The sequence below is a fragment of the Musa acuminata genome, unplaced genomic scaffold (genome assembly GCF_036884655.1).
Source record: "Musa acuminata AAA Group cultivar baxijiao unplaced genomic scaffold, Cavendish_Baxijiao_AAA HiC_scaffold_1066, whole genome shotgun sequence".
NCBI classification, from domain to species: Eukaryota; Viridiplantae; Streptophyta; class Magnoliopsida; order Zingiberales; family Musaceae; genus Musa; species Musa acuminata.
In genome coordinates, this window is record NW_027021280.1 from 22,193 (window position 1) to 36,478 (window position 14,286).

At 46.2% G+C, this 14,286-nt stretch overlaps 1 protein-coding gene across 1 annotated transcript; it reads left to right on the plus strand.

Moving 5' to 3' along the window:
* Window positions 1-183: 183 nt before the first annotated feature.
* LOC135666052 (protein TOPLESS-RELATED PROTEIN 2-like) lies at window positions 184-6,497 on the plus strand. Its single transcript, XM_065177556.1, has 23 exons — window positions 184-263; window positions 349-528; window positions 637-750; window positions 850-1,005; window positions 1,334-1,511; window positions 1,600-1,735; window positions 1,824-1,939; window positions 2,044-2,182; window positions 2,274-2,383; window positions 2,500-2,569; window positions 2,634-2,707; window positions 2,801-2,896; window positions 2,992-3,087; window positions 3,185-3,312; window positions 3,582-3,813; window positions 3,911-4,029; window positions 4,213-4,501; window positions 4,642-4,821; window positions 4,934-5,062; window positions 5,141-5,236; window positions 5,474-5,668; window positions 5,801-5,976; window positions 6,249-6,497. Exons 1-23 carry the CDS (start codon window positions 184-186, stop codon window positions 6,412-6,414), a joined length of 3,255 nt encoding a protein of 1,084 aa, XP_065033628.1. The 3' UTR covers window positions 6,415-6,497.
* The last annotated feature ends 7,789 nt before the right edge of the window (window positions 6,498-14,286 follow it).

Consider the following 14,286-nt stretch of genomic DNA (forward strand, 5'->3'; position numbering starts at 1 on the left):
TGGACGGGAGGTCATCGTTCGTGTTCTTTCTATTACGTTTGGGAAGGGATTGATGTGACATTGCATCTTTGAGCCTGGCCATGGCGTCTTGGATCTTTGTGACGAATGTGATTTGTGTCTTTCTTTCTTCTAGAAACCGGATCGTTCGTCGTGGAGCATTCGAGAATTAGGGGCCGGCAAGTTATGACAGCCTTGAAAGAGGAACTGATTTTTCTGATACTGCAGTACTTGAATGAAAAGAAGTACAAGGAAGCAGTTCACAAGTAAGTTGTCTTAATTTCTTCAGCAATTTTAATTCTATAATCTGTCTGTAAAAGTTATGACCGGAGCAAAATGGTTGGATGATAGGTTGGAACAAGAGTCAGGCTGCTACTTCAACATGAAATATTTCGGGGATCTGGTTCAGGAAGGGAACTGGGATGAAGCTGAAAAGTACCTTGGTAGTTTCACCAAGCTCGAAGATAATCGGCATTCTGTGAAAATTTACTTTGAGATTAGGAAGCAGAAGTACCTGGAAGCACTTGACATGTGAGATGTTTTGGAAGCTTATAATTCCTTTTTTTTTTTGGTTTTGGCAGATTTATTGTTCATGTCTAAAATGCTCTGTTTTTGTTTGGTCTTCTTCTTATATAATAGGTCAGATAGAGGGAAAGCCATCGATATACTTAGGAAGGATCTCAAGGTTTTTGCTTCCTTCAATGAGGAGCTTTACAAGGAGATGGTTCAGCTGCTTGCTTTGGAGAATTTCAGGTAATCCGGTTTGGCTTTTTGTAATTAAGAGAGAGTGATGCACAAATTATTCTCATGACGACGAGACATCCTTTTTTTTATCCACCACCGAATATGAAGGCAAAACCAGCAGCTTTCCAAGTACGGTGACGTAAAATCTGCGAGAAATAACATGTGGGTGGAGCTGAAGAAGCTCTTCGAAGCTAATCCTGTGTTTCGTGAGAAGCTAAAGTTTCCACCTTGCGAATCTCGGCTCGAGTCTTTAATCAAGCAAAGGTATGGTATGGTATGGTATGGTATTTCCTCTGTTTTCTTTCTTTTTTTATTTATTTATTGTACGTACGTTCGGGTATTCTTTAATTATCCATTAACTTGAATAGTATTTTTTTTTACTACTACTATTGGCAATCATTCCATTCCAAACTTAGTTGATGAGTCTCTTTCTATAAAAATGAAATAGCAGTTAATTGTTTAGTAGGTAGCACAGAGTAGTAACAAGACTCACAGTTACTTGAGCATATGAATCATCATCATATGAATCATCATCGGTCAGGAGCGTGTGTTTCTATTCCGACGTTTGAGATTCACACATTTTCTTTTATAGTCTGCGTTGGCAGCACCAACAGTGCCCGAATCCACGCCCCAGCCCAACTTTCCACACGCTTTATACTGATCACACATGTCCTACTGATGGAGCCCGTGGACCCGCCCCAAGAAATGTCCAGTTCATGGGGCCGCCTAATCCTAGAGCTGAAACATTGCCTCCGATGGATTCTCATACTGTAAGAGGACTTCTCCTTCTCTTTGCTCCTTGTTATCGATCGACTAATGTTGAATTACCATTTTTTTTTTTTTTTATATTTGATTCAGCCACTCCCATTGGTTGTCTCTCCGTCTGCAAGTGCCACTCAGAGATGGATGGCAATTGCTAACCCACCATTACCGCATGATGCTGCTGCTGCTGCTGCGCAAGTCCCTTCAGGTCTGCTTCAGCCTCAAAGTGCAGGTGCTCCTCGAATGCCCCTTTTTTTTTTAAATTTTCTGGTGACTGAGAAGATTGCAGGGACTATACTTAATAAATTTCACTGCCGTAGCTGCTTTCTTTAAACATCCAAGGACTCCGACAAATGCTCCTCCTGGTGGGGGGGATAACCAAACTGTGGAGTCTGAACGCGTGTGGAAGAGATTACGCACGGCCCAAACAGATGAGGTATTAAACAGCTAACACCTGCCAAAGACTTGCGGTAACAATCTCCTTGTCTGTAGCTTGGTTCAGTATAAAGAAACTGCTCATGGCCGAAACTTGTGCTTCAGGCGTCGTTCTCCGGTGCAAGTCATCCGCCCAATATTCGCCCTCAAGATGATATTCCGAAAACTGTGGTGCGGACTCTTAACCAGGGTTCGAATGTCATGAGTTTGGATTTCCACCCGATCCACCAAACAATTCTTCTAGGTTGGCGCGCTTGAATTATCGAGTAGCATATGGATGTGTTTTTTTTTTTTTTTTTTCTATAAAAATTGTGTCATATTGATTTATTTTGTAGTTGGAACAAATGTTGGTGACGTTGACATATGGGAAGTCGGGTCTAAAGAGAGGATAGCGCACAAGACCTTCAAGGTTTGGGATATGGGATCTTGTTCTATGCCTCTGCAGGTGCTCTCTCCCTTGGGCTTAAAAGTTGATATTTGGTCCGGTTTTCCGTCTGTCTGTCGTGTAAAATAATATGATTCACGGGTGTGTGTTACCTCATTTATTCATTCATCCAGCAGTCGTCGCTCGTTAAAGATGCTACCATATCTGTAAACAGATGCCTATGGAGCCCAGATGGTTCTATTCTCGGTACTACGATTCAACTTAAGTCGATAGTTTTTAATTTTAGATATTAATGTATGTTCTGATGTAGGTGTTGCGTTTTCAAAGCATCTTGTTCAGACATATGCTTTCAGCTTAAATGCTGAGTTGGGACAACTGTTGGAGGTAAGCTAAATGTTTTATTATTCTTATATTTTATATTCATCCTCGTACAAGTATGTGCCTGACCGGTTTGTTTTATATATATGTGTTATGTAGATCGATGCTCATGTGGGTAGTGTTAATGATATTGCCTTCTCCCATCCCGACAAGAGCTTATCCATAGTCACATGCGGTGAAGATAAGACGATTAAAGTGAGCAGCACAAGATAGATGTGCTTTGGCCTATCTATTTTATAAGAAGAAATTGCATGAGCTTATGATTTTTCTGTTGCACCGACCGACGACAGGTATGGGATGCTGCCACAGGGCAGAAGCGGTACACCTTTGAGGGCCACGACGCACCTGTTTATTCTGTGTGCGCTCGCCATATTGAGTCCATCGAGGTTCGTTCGGTGTTGGTGTTGTCGTACTCGTTAGCCGGTGTAACCATCCGAAAAAGCTTGCTCGGTTAGTGATCTCACTTTGGCTTGATTGATGCAGTTTATATTCTCGACGGGTAGTGATGGGAAAATCAAAGCATGGTTCTACGATGGTTCGGGTCCCAAAGTTGAGTATGACGCTCCCGGTCACGGGTGCACGACGATGGCTTACGGTGCAAATGGGACAAGGTGAGAACTCCGTCTTTCCGCATCGCAATTTGTCACCATCCCATTGCTCTTTATATGTCAGCAGCCTTGGTGCAACCTGTCGATGCCTTCCTTTTTAGTTATTACAATTAGTCGGTGTGACTCATAGTCATATTTTCTCTCTCTCTCTCTCTCTCTCTCTCTCTCTCTCTCTCTCTCTCTCTCTCTTTTTGCTTTTGATATATTTTCGGTCTCACGAATCATCATTGAAATTACTACTACATATCTTCAATCCGCCGCCGCCGCCGCAGGCTTTTCTCTTGTGGGACCAGCAAAGACGGTGAAACTCATCTGGTCGAGTGGAATGAAACCAACGGCAGAATCAAGACGACGTATTCGGGGTTCAGAAACCGGCCATTCGGAGTTGTCCAGTTCGATACGTCTAGGAACCTCTTGGCAGCCGGAGATGAAAATCTGATAAAGTTTTGGGATATGGACCGTGCTTATATGCTAACATCTACTGATGCAGATGGTGGATTGCCTGTTAGTAGTTTTTATTTTTTATTATTAATTTTTTGTTCCCACTGTGACGTACTGAAACATTTAGTTTATCCTATTTCTTCTTCTTCCTTACACGCAGGCAAGCCCTCGGTTGAGACTCAACGGAGAAGGTTCACTGCTTGCGGTGGCAACAAGCGACGATGGAATTAAGATCCTAGCAAACACAGACGGGAAAAGGTCGTTAACGACGAGGGAGAAGAGGCCATCTGAGGAGGTATAAGGTTTTCTTTTTTTTTTTTTATAACTTACTAATGTTTGGATAAAATGATTATACGAACGAATTTTGTGCAACCGGTTGCGGTGGTCTGTCTGTCTGAATAAAGTAAATATAAGTTTTTTTTTTTTTTTTCTTTTTTCCTTCCCTTCAAATTTCGAATATATTCGGAGCAGGGATTATAACGACACGGTAAAACGAATTGTGCAGGCCACGGTGGACGGTACGACGGCCGCTGATGTCAAGCTAAGAATTCCAGGAGATACCGGATGGAAGTCATCCGACATTGTTGACTCCGCTCGTCTCAGAGCCTTGCGGTTGCCGGATTCCACGACGGCAAGCGAGGTGGTGCAGTTGTTATACACCAACTCCGGGATAGCCGTGTTGGGTCTCGGCTCCAATGGCGTCCATAAGCTGTGGACGTGGGCACGTGTCGACCACAATCCATCCGGCAAGGTAACCGAGTTTATCATGACTGAATTTTATCTATTGCTTGCATATATATATATATATCTTTCGTGATGGTGGTTTTTCTTCTTCTTCTTTCTTCTTCTTCTTCTTTCTTCTTCTTCTTCTTATTCTTCTTCGGGTTTCAGTCGAATGCATCTGTCGCTCCTCGGCTGTGGCAACCATCGAATGGTGCCGTCATGATCAATGACACGACCGGAGCTAATCCAGAAGAAGGAACTTCCTGTATGGCTTTGTCAAACAATGACTCCTACGTTATATCTGCGTCCGGCGGCAATGTCTCTTTGTTCAGTTTGGTGGCGTCCAAGGTTCCGAGTTTTCTTTCTTCCTTAAATCCATTGTTTGCCTGACATGCTTCCGCTATGGTTGTACTCGGGAGTCTCGAAAGATATTATTACGTTTCTTGTTTTTATCTCGCAGCTGATGACGACCTTATTGTCGCCTCCACCTGTGCCGACCTTTCTAGCATTTCATCCTCAAAATAACAATATGATAGCCATCGGAACCGAGGATTCTAGTATTCTAATATACAATGCGCAAACCGCGACGGTTAGCACCTCTCCTCCTACTCGATTGTGTTTTATGAGAAGCCAAATTTAATCTTGGCATCTGCTGGAAACTTTGCAGGTCACGGCCGATCTCAAGGGTCACCGGAAAAAAATCACTGGCCTTGCATTTTCCCGGTCACTAGATGTGCTGCTCTCTTCCGGAGCCGATGCTCAGGTGTGTACATTTGGCCTAAGCATGCCGGCCGGCTTTTTTGGCTTTTTTTTTTTTTTTTTTTGAATCAAAATATATGCTCGATTTTGACGTCGTCCGTCCGACTTATCTCGAAAGTGATTAGCGTGATTAAAACTCACCATGTTTTGACACAGTTTCATTTGGTCTTTGTTTGTAGCTGTCGTCCAAACTGATTGGTGTCGGTATTCCTACTTACTGATGAGGTTGATTTAATTGCAGCTATGCATGTGGAGTATCGATGGATGGGAGAAGAAGATGTCACGATTTATCCAGGCACCAGCTTCCCACGCAGCAGCAGCAGCCCCTTTAGATGGGGACACCAAAGTTCAGTTCCACAAGAATCATCCACATCTCTTGGTCGTCCACGCGAGCCAACTATCCATCTACGACAGCAAGCTGGAGTGCATGCATTCGGTTAGTCCTTTTTCTGATAGAGTTAGATAGATTTGATAAGAAGAGAACGATACGTAGGTTCCTCGGGGTTGCAGTGGTCTCTCCGGCTGACGGGGGGGGGGGGTACACGTTTGTTTTCTTTCTCGGTTGCAGTGGTCTCCTAGAGATGCGCTTGCTGCATCGATTTCGAGTGCAACATATTCTTGCGATGGTTTGTTGGTACATGCTGGATTCAGGGACGGGGCTGTCGGAATTTTCGAAGCGGACGGGTTGAAGCTTCGTTGTCGAATTGCACCCTCTGCATATTTATCACCATCCATTCAGAAGAGGTAACAACTCCGTTTGATTAATTTACATAAATATTTTAATAAATCATTAAAATTATTCAGATCATCGATTCAAAAAACAAATTAATTCAATCCCAGTTAGTTTAAATCGACTTATAATTTATTTTTCAATTGAATTGATTAAATTAATAATTTTAGAACACCCCCTAACAAACATTTAATCTTAAATTTAAAAAAGAAAAAGCTCTGTCTGTCAGCTATATAAATTATAAAGCCTAAATTATTAAATTAATAAATTAATATCGTCGATGCAGCCGTGAAGCTGCTGTTGTATATCCTGTGGTGATTGCTGCCCACCCATCCGCACCAAACCAGATAGCACTGGGAATGAGCGATGGCGCCGTTCATGTGCTGGAGCCCTCCGATGCTGTGCCTCCCAAGGAAAAAGCCGCTCTCCCATCCATCCGTCTCCAATCCTAATCCTGCTCCCAAGTGATCACCAGACATCAGGACCACCCCTATCTTCTTCCTTGTTCCTATACAACAACTGTGCAAAAAGGGGAACGAACGAACGAACTGATTCTTCTTTCTTTCTTTCTTTCTTTCTTTTATTATTCTTCCTCCTTTTACGGTTTCTGATTGTTCTATATGTGGGGGGTGGGTAGGATTTTGCATAGTGTGTAACAGATATACATGCTGTTTGTTGTGTGTGATCTCTAGTAGTTCTTCCCCATTTTCAAAATTATATAACATAACACCGGTAGCAGAACATAGCATTCATTCCCTGTAGGAAAAGTTACCTCACAAAGGAATAATGATGTACGACATTTAATATACTGCATTATGGAGTTAGCTAAAATTCAATGTTTTCTGAAGCCCAATCAATCCCCCTTCATTTTGTAAAAATTAAGAACAACAACAACAACAATAATAATAATAATAAAGAAGCAATATTTTGTAGAAAAGGGGTAATGAAAAATTAAAACAAAAGCCAAAAGTTCGAGAATATGAATATAAAAGAATGTTTGAGCCACCAAAACAAAAGATTAATCTAATAAGAACAGATTAAAGTAGATCAACATGACAAGAATGGTCTATGAATATTAATATAAATGGATGAATGGTCTATGAATATTAATATAAATGGATTATAGTGACTACGAAAGAGAGCATGCAAATAAAAAATATACTTTCATGGATTCTAGTGACTACGAAAGAGAGCATGCAAATAAAAAATATACTTTCATGGATTCTAGTGACTACGAAAGAGAGCATGCAAGTAAAAAATATACTTTCATGGGCTAAATTTTGATGCAATCTGCTGTTGTTTAAATCTTTATTGTTTAAAACAAGACTAATATATTTTTGGCGCACGACCGACAAAGGGCGGTGGATGACGAGGTAGAGCGACTTTTGGTGGCAGGATTCATCGCTGAAGCAAGATATCCTCGATGGCTGTCGAATGTAGTTCTCGTTAAAAAGCTTACTCGAAGTTGGAGAATGTGTGTTGACTACATCGATCTTAATCGAGCATGCCCGAAGGATTGCTATCCACTCCCAACGATCGACCAGCTAGTCGACGCAACTTCGGGGCACGAGCTCCTCACGTTCCTGGACACATTCTCAGGGTACAACCAAATCAAGATGGCAACAGAGGATAAGGAACACATTGCTTTCATCACTAACTGAGGTGTCTACTTCTATAAGGTCATGTCGTTCAAGCTGAAGAATGCCCGGGCAACCTACCAAAGAATGATGAACAAGATGTTCACCCACCAGATCGAGAGAAATATGGAGGTGTACGTCGATGACATGATCATAAAAAGCAAAATCGCCCGAACACACCTAGCGAATCTCGCCAAAACATTTAGGACATTGCGGAAGTTCGGCATGCGCCTCAACCCTACAAAGTGCACCTTCGGAGTCAGCTCGGAAAAATTCTTCGACTTTATCATCCACATGAGAGGGATAGATGCGAACCCCGAGAAGCTGAAAGCCATCATCGACATGCAACCTCCTCGCTCGATAAAAGAGACGTAGCGCTTAACCGGGAGGCTCACTGCCCTGGCCTGGTTCCTCTCCCGATCGGGGGACAAATGCCTTCCCTTTTTCCGGAGAATCCAAAGGACTTTAGATGGACCTCGGAATGTGAAGAGGCCTTTGAGCAGCTCAAGGAGCACTTGGCCCAGCTACCCCGACTCGCTGTAGTCTCCTCAGGTGAGCCGCTCAGTCTCCACCTAGCGGCTTCGGAGCACGCAGTCAGTTCTGTGTTGACTCGGGAAGATTCTGGAGTGCAACAACCGGTCTACTACGTGAGCCACGTCCTCAGCGACCCCGAGATGAGATACTAGCCGGTGGAAAAGCTAGCTTTGGCGCTCGTCCAGATGGCCCGGAAGCTACGTCTCTTTTTCCAGGCCCATCCTATCAGAGTGGTGACCGACCAACCGTTACGACAAATCTTGTCGAAGTTTGACATATCCGGATGAATGCTCAAATGGTCGGTTGAGTTGGGAGAATTTGACATACAGTACGTCCCAAGGACCGCCATCAAAGCTCAGGTTGTCGCCGACTTCATCTTAGAATTAACTCCTCTTAAAGGCGATACCTGTGGACATATCGAGCAACGGTTGGGCCTGCATGTGGATGGTTCGGCAAACACCAAAAGGGGCAGGGCTGATCTTGTTCTCGAAGGTCCCGATGGCCAATCGTTTAGACATGCGCTCCGCTTCGGATTCAAAGCCACCAACAATGAGGCCAAGTACGAAGCACTCTTGTCCGGACTTAAGTTGGCCCTCGAACTCCAAGTCAAGAACATTGAGGTTTTCACCGATTCTCAACTAGTAGTCGGTCATATCAAAAGAAGCTCGTTAGCTACTTCCAACACTTCACTATAACAAGGGTACCATGACCGTAGAATGCTCAAGCAGATGCCTTGGCAAAACTCGCTTAGGGTGCATGCACTAAATTGCCCTAGGAAGTCAAGCAGCTTCCCTGCCGGACCATCGCAACCAAAGAGGTGGCCACGACCGACACAGCCCCGGCTTGGGTGGAAGAGATCCTCCGTTACAAAAGAGATGAGACGTTGCCGGCAAACAAAGCGGCCTCCTGACGGCTCCGATGCACACAGGCATGGTATCGCGACATGAACGGACGACTCTATCGGAGGTCGTTCACCCAACCGCTCCTACGTTGCTTGGATCCCACGGAGGCCCAGACAGTTTTAGCTGAGGTTCACGAGGGGATCTGCGGGGAGCACATCTACGATCGGACCTTAGTCTCCAAAGTCCTCCGATAAGGGTATTATTGGTCAACCATGCATCAAGATGCTATGGCATACGCACAACGATGCCAGTAGTGTCAAAAGCATTCCCGAGCATATCATCAACCCACAGTTCTATTGACCCCCCTTGATAGCGCATGGCCCTTCACGCAATGAGGAATGGACCTCCTCGGCCCATTCCCACCGGCCTCGGGGCAACGAAGATTCCTCATCGTCGGAGTGGATTACTTCACCAAATGGGTGGAGGCCGAGCCATAAGCATCCAACACCGAGAAGCAAGTAGAAGGATTTGTATAGAAGAACACCATTACTCGTTTCGACATCCCCAAAGCCATCATCACCGACAATGGCGCCTAGTCTAACAACGAAAAGTTCAAAAGATTTTGCTCGAGCTATGGGATATAGTTGAGGTTTAGCTCGATGGCCCACCCCCAAACTAACGGCCTGGCCGTGGTAACCAACCGGGCAATATTGGAAGGCCTGAAGAGAAGAGTCACAGGAGCTCACGACACCTGGGTCGATAAACTCCCGAGCATACTGTGAGCTTCCCGAACAACACCGAAGACCGCCATGGGGGAATCACCCTTTAGCTTGGCGTTCGGTACCGAGGCGGTGCTTCCGCCCGAGGTAGTCTTTCCGACACCCTGAGTTGACAACATCAATGATGTCATGTCAAAAAACGGACTCCAAGTCGGCTTAGATCTCATCGAAGAATGAAGAGCCGACGCGCACCTCCGAGCCCTCTCTTATAGAAGAGTCGTCACAAGACTCTACAACCGCCGGGTGCGCCCTCGGCCAATCGAGCTCGTTGATTTAATCCTACGGAAGATCGAGGTCAGCAACCTGACTCGCTCCCGAGGTAAGCTGGCCCTGAGCTGGGAAGGCCTTTACCGGGCAACGACGGTAGTACGGGATGGTACTTACCGCTTAACGACACAGGAAGGACGACAATTATCGAGGATATGACACATATCAAATTTGAAGAAGTTTTATGTCTGAAAAGTCTGTCGGGCCGGATAAAAGCTCTCGTCGCCAGGAAAAAAAAAAGAGAGAACATGCAAGATTGCGGAAAAGAGTTCCATTGATAAAGAAAGGTTACACTACTCGACCGGTCGTGGCATACAAGACAAAATAGCGCTTAACTGGCCACAAAAAAGAGAGGACATAGCCTAAGCCTCGGGAGGATCCGTGCTATCATTAATAGGACCTTCGTCGGGCATCTGCACGCTGTCATCTTCATGAAGATAGGAGAAGGGATCTTATTAAAACTGAAGGTCGGGATACCGAGCCCAAAACTGCGACACGGCGACTCAATATCTGTATTCATATATAACCTGCCCCGACCTCTGCAACCCGAGCTAAAACCCACGAGACTCCTTGTATTCTTCGATGAGTTTTTTGTTCTTTTCAGGGGCCGCTCGGGTCTCCTCCGCGAGAGCCTCCTCAGCCTTCTTCGTCGACGCTTGAGCCGCCTCTACGTTCCGAGACAGGTCCAGCAGTTCATCTTCCATCGAGCGAACCTGCCTGCGGGACTCCTTCAACTATCCCGTAGGCCTGCCTGTTGTTGCTCGGCATTCTCGAGCCCCAACTTCAGTCGTGCAACCTCCCCCTCCAAGTCGACCACTCACTACTCGGTCGCCGCAATGGCCTCTGGCCCCGCTTTCAGCTCTTCGATTTGGCCGCGAAGCTCGGTAATTTTGTCACCCAAACCATTGATTATCCGACCACTGTCCTGTACTCGGTCTATGAGTGTCATATGGTAGTGCTGGTTCTCTGCAGCAAGACAGTCAGAGACAGAAAAGGAAGCCTAAAACAAAAGCGAGGAAAATACGAGCCATCCCTACCCAAACTAAAGACTTGGCTGCTTTCTTGATCAACACCTTAGACGGTGAACTATACACCTGTCTGGCAATATCGGGGATGAGTGTGCCCCGCACGTAGGCCATAGAAGCCGTGTCGTTCGTCCAGACCCGCCTCCCCAGGGTCAACCCCGACCAGCGTGCTTCAAGGGGATCAGTTGTTTCCCCGTTAGGAAGCTCCCCCATAGAAAGAGCTTGGAAGGGCTCGTTCTTAGTATGGGCTCGGGTGCGGCAGAGCTCACGCACTAAGACAGGCCTGCCCGTTTTAGTGGAGCCCGCCTTCCCAGTACACTCCTTGCTGTGTGCATTCCCTGTATCCTCGTCGGGCTGGGCGATTCCGTGAGGACGCCCCCCCCGGGACACCGCCAGCTTGGGTAGCGGCCTCTCGGGCCACAGTAGACTCAGACATTTTGGATGTCCCGATCTTCGGCTTCTTGCGCGGGCGGTCAGGCTCTGAATTCCCCGGCCGATCCAAGTCCTCCGAGGTTGGTGCGGCAGGTTGACGAGGCCAAGGAGCTGAAGAGGCGCAGGGCATGCCCCTCAAATCCTTAAGGTTCACCATATTTGCTTAAGAAACTAAGGAATGGTTAGCAACGTAAAGTGATCGTGCTACAACTGTAGAATGAAAGGAGGGATTGGCCTGAGCCATACCCCGAGGAGTCAAACTAAGACCTGCCTCGACCAACCACTCCTCTGTCATGTCCCTAACAGCTCGGGAAGTAGAAAGAATCTCCTTTACTCGCCCGAGCTGCTCGTACTCATCATTAGACAACCCAGGACAACTATTATTGATCACCCGAGCTGACCATCAGAAGCTAAACCCCCACCCCCGACTACAGCTAACAAAAAAGTAGCGACTTTTCCACCCTTTATTATTGGAAGGCGCTCCGATCAACCTAAAACCACCACAAGACGATAGAAAATAGCTGTCCGGCCCCTTGGAAAGATGGAAGCAGGACAAAAAAAGGGATCGGGTCGGGGTGATGCCTGCCCCTCGGCATTCTCCGAGGAAGGCCACCATATATCTCCACAAGTTCGGGGCTATCAAAGATGGCGAGATACGCCACCAAGAGAGACAAGCCTCGATCACCAGGTGTAGAGGAAACACGAGCTCGGCCTCGAGGGCATCAAGAATTAGTCCAAACCCATCCAGGAACGGATCATGGGCCCATTGTCCAGATCGAGGGGCATATAGCTCATATTCGGTCGGGATGCTGTAACAATCCCTGACACGGGCGAGCAACGTTGCGATCACAACGGAGTCAAAGTCGTGCAAGGATTTCATGACTTCGAGGGCTCGAGCGGCCTTCTCGTTCACAGGAGACGCCCCACCCGACAATAGACCACTACTCGAGGTCGACGCTGCAACCCCAAATCCCAACCTACCAGACGAAGAAGAAGAGGAGGAAGAGGAAGAAGACATCTTGACTGACCTGAGACGTTTATCGACCAAAGAGGACAATGGGAAAGGAGAGTCGGAGCGCAGGAATAGATTTAGCAAGGACCGGTAGAAGGGAGAAGGGACTTTTATAAGGCAAGATTCTGCCAACCGAGGTGACCCTTCACCTCCCCCAGAAGGCGAGTGATTGCCCACCTTGCCATAATGACTCATAAAAAATGCACGAGTTCCAAAGCAAGGTGTTCCCGCCAGGGCGAAAATTTCCCGCCAAAACTATAAGGTGAGATGGCTTCCACCCTGGTTAACTTTGGTCGCGGGCAAAGCAAAGTTGTCCAATGACATCAATACTCTTTGTTGGGATATCTTGGGGGCGACATCACATGCGCAGCGGAAGAACAAGAAAACAAAATCCCCAATTCCCAAAAAGATGTTCGTCGTCGTGCGAAGATTAGTGCGCAAAACCCGCGAAACTCAAAACTGCATATAGAGTAGATTGTGTTACCTAGGGAGATCGTATATCCCTGTTTCCTTGCAGATCCTTATGAGAGGGTGAAGGAGGTCAAGCGTCCTCCTCTCTAGCGGTGATCCACACAGCAGGGTTGTGACGACGCTCCTCAAAACTCCATGCCTGCTCTGAGGTGGAGAGGGAGAGGAGAATAGGAAAGGCAAGCAAAGACTCTGGCCTATGAGGCTCTGAATCCCTCTTATTTATAGAGGTCCCCTGTCAAACCCTAATGGGTCCTCCCTTAGTGGATATTTGATCTGCATCCAATAAGACAAGGGCTCCATCGGATATCTCATATCCGAACCTCTACTCATCGCAATGCCTACCATATGTGTGTGACCCTCTAGGCCCAATATCGAGCTGGTCGTGAGTCATACCTGTCAGAACTCCTTCTAACTCAGTGAATTATTATCTCTGTAATAATTCACTTGACTCATCGACTACGGACGTACTAGGCCACTACGTCGTAGTCCCCAAACGATACAGGGGAATCCAATCCATTGGACTTGTCTATCCTCAGTTACCGTGTACCTATAGCCCCTCATCCCTCTAATATCCCAGAGACCGTATATCGAGCATGGTGCTGTCAGACCCATACGGTTTCTACTCGAGTCTCGCTCTAATCGGATTCTCCCGAAGAACTCTTTCTCTCTCAACCCGAATGACCCTGGCCAGGGATTTGTCTGAGCAAGAACACATGGGATATTCCTCTCATGACGCCGAGAGTGGATGATCCTCTATCGACACTCAATAGCCCTCGTAAGGTTGACTACCACTCCCAATGACCAGCTGTACTAGATCTGGGATAGCCAAACCTATAAGTCTGGTATCAAAGAGTGGAACACTCATACAGGACATCCTTGGTGTCTCAAGTCTAAGGACCAGATACACCACTAGAACTACGGAATCGCTGTCTGACAGTAAGGCATCATCAACCATCCAGCATTCCGTAAACGGATCAATCAGTGAACTCATTCTCCAATGAGCACCTGTACTGTATCCCTAGTGTCCCTACACGAGCAGCTATGAGACCAGTTGCATCCATCATATGGACGGGTATACAGCACACCAGTCTGTCCGGTTATCACGATGTCCCTCTCAAGTAACCTATGACCGGGATTATTTATGATATGTGTTTAAAGGTGAATCGATCTCATTATCGTGATCTCATCACGATCCGATTCCCATTGCACAAATCCAAGGACATCACAATATATATATGCACATATGCAATAGTTATAAAATGATATACGCCAAAATATAATAAGCAAAAAGATTCTGTATCAAGTCACGCGTGTCATCACTCATG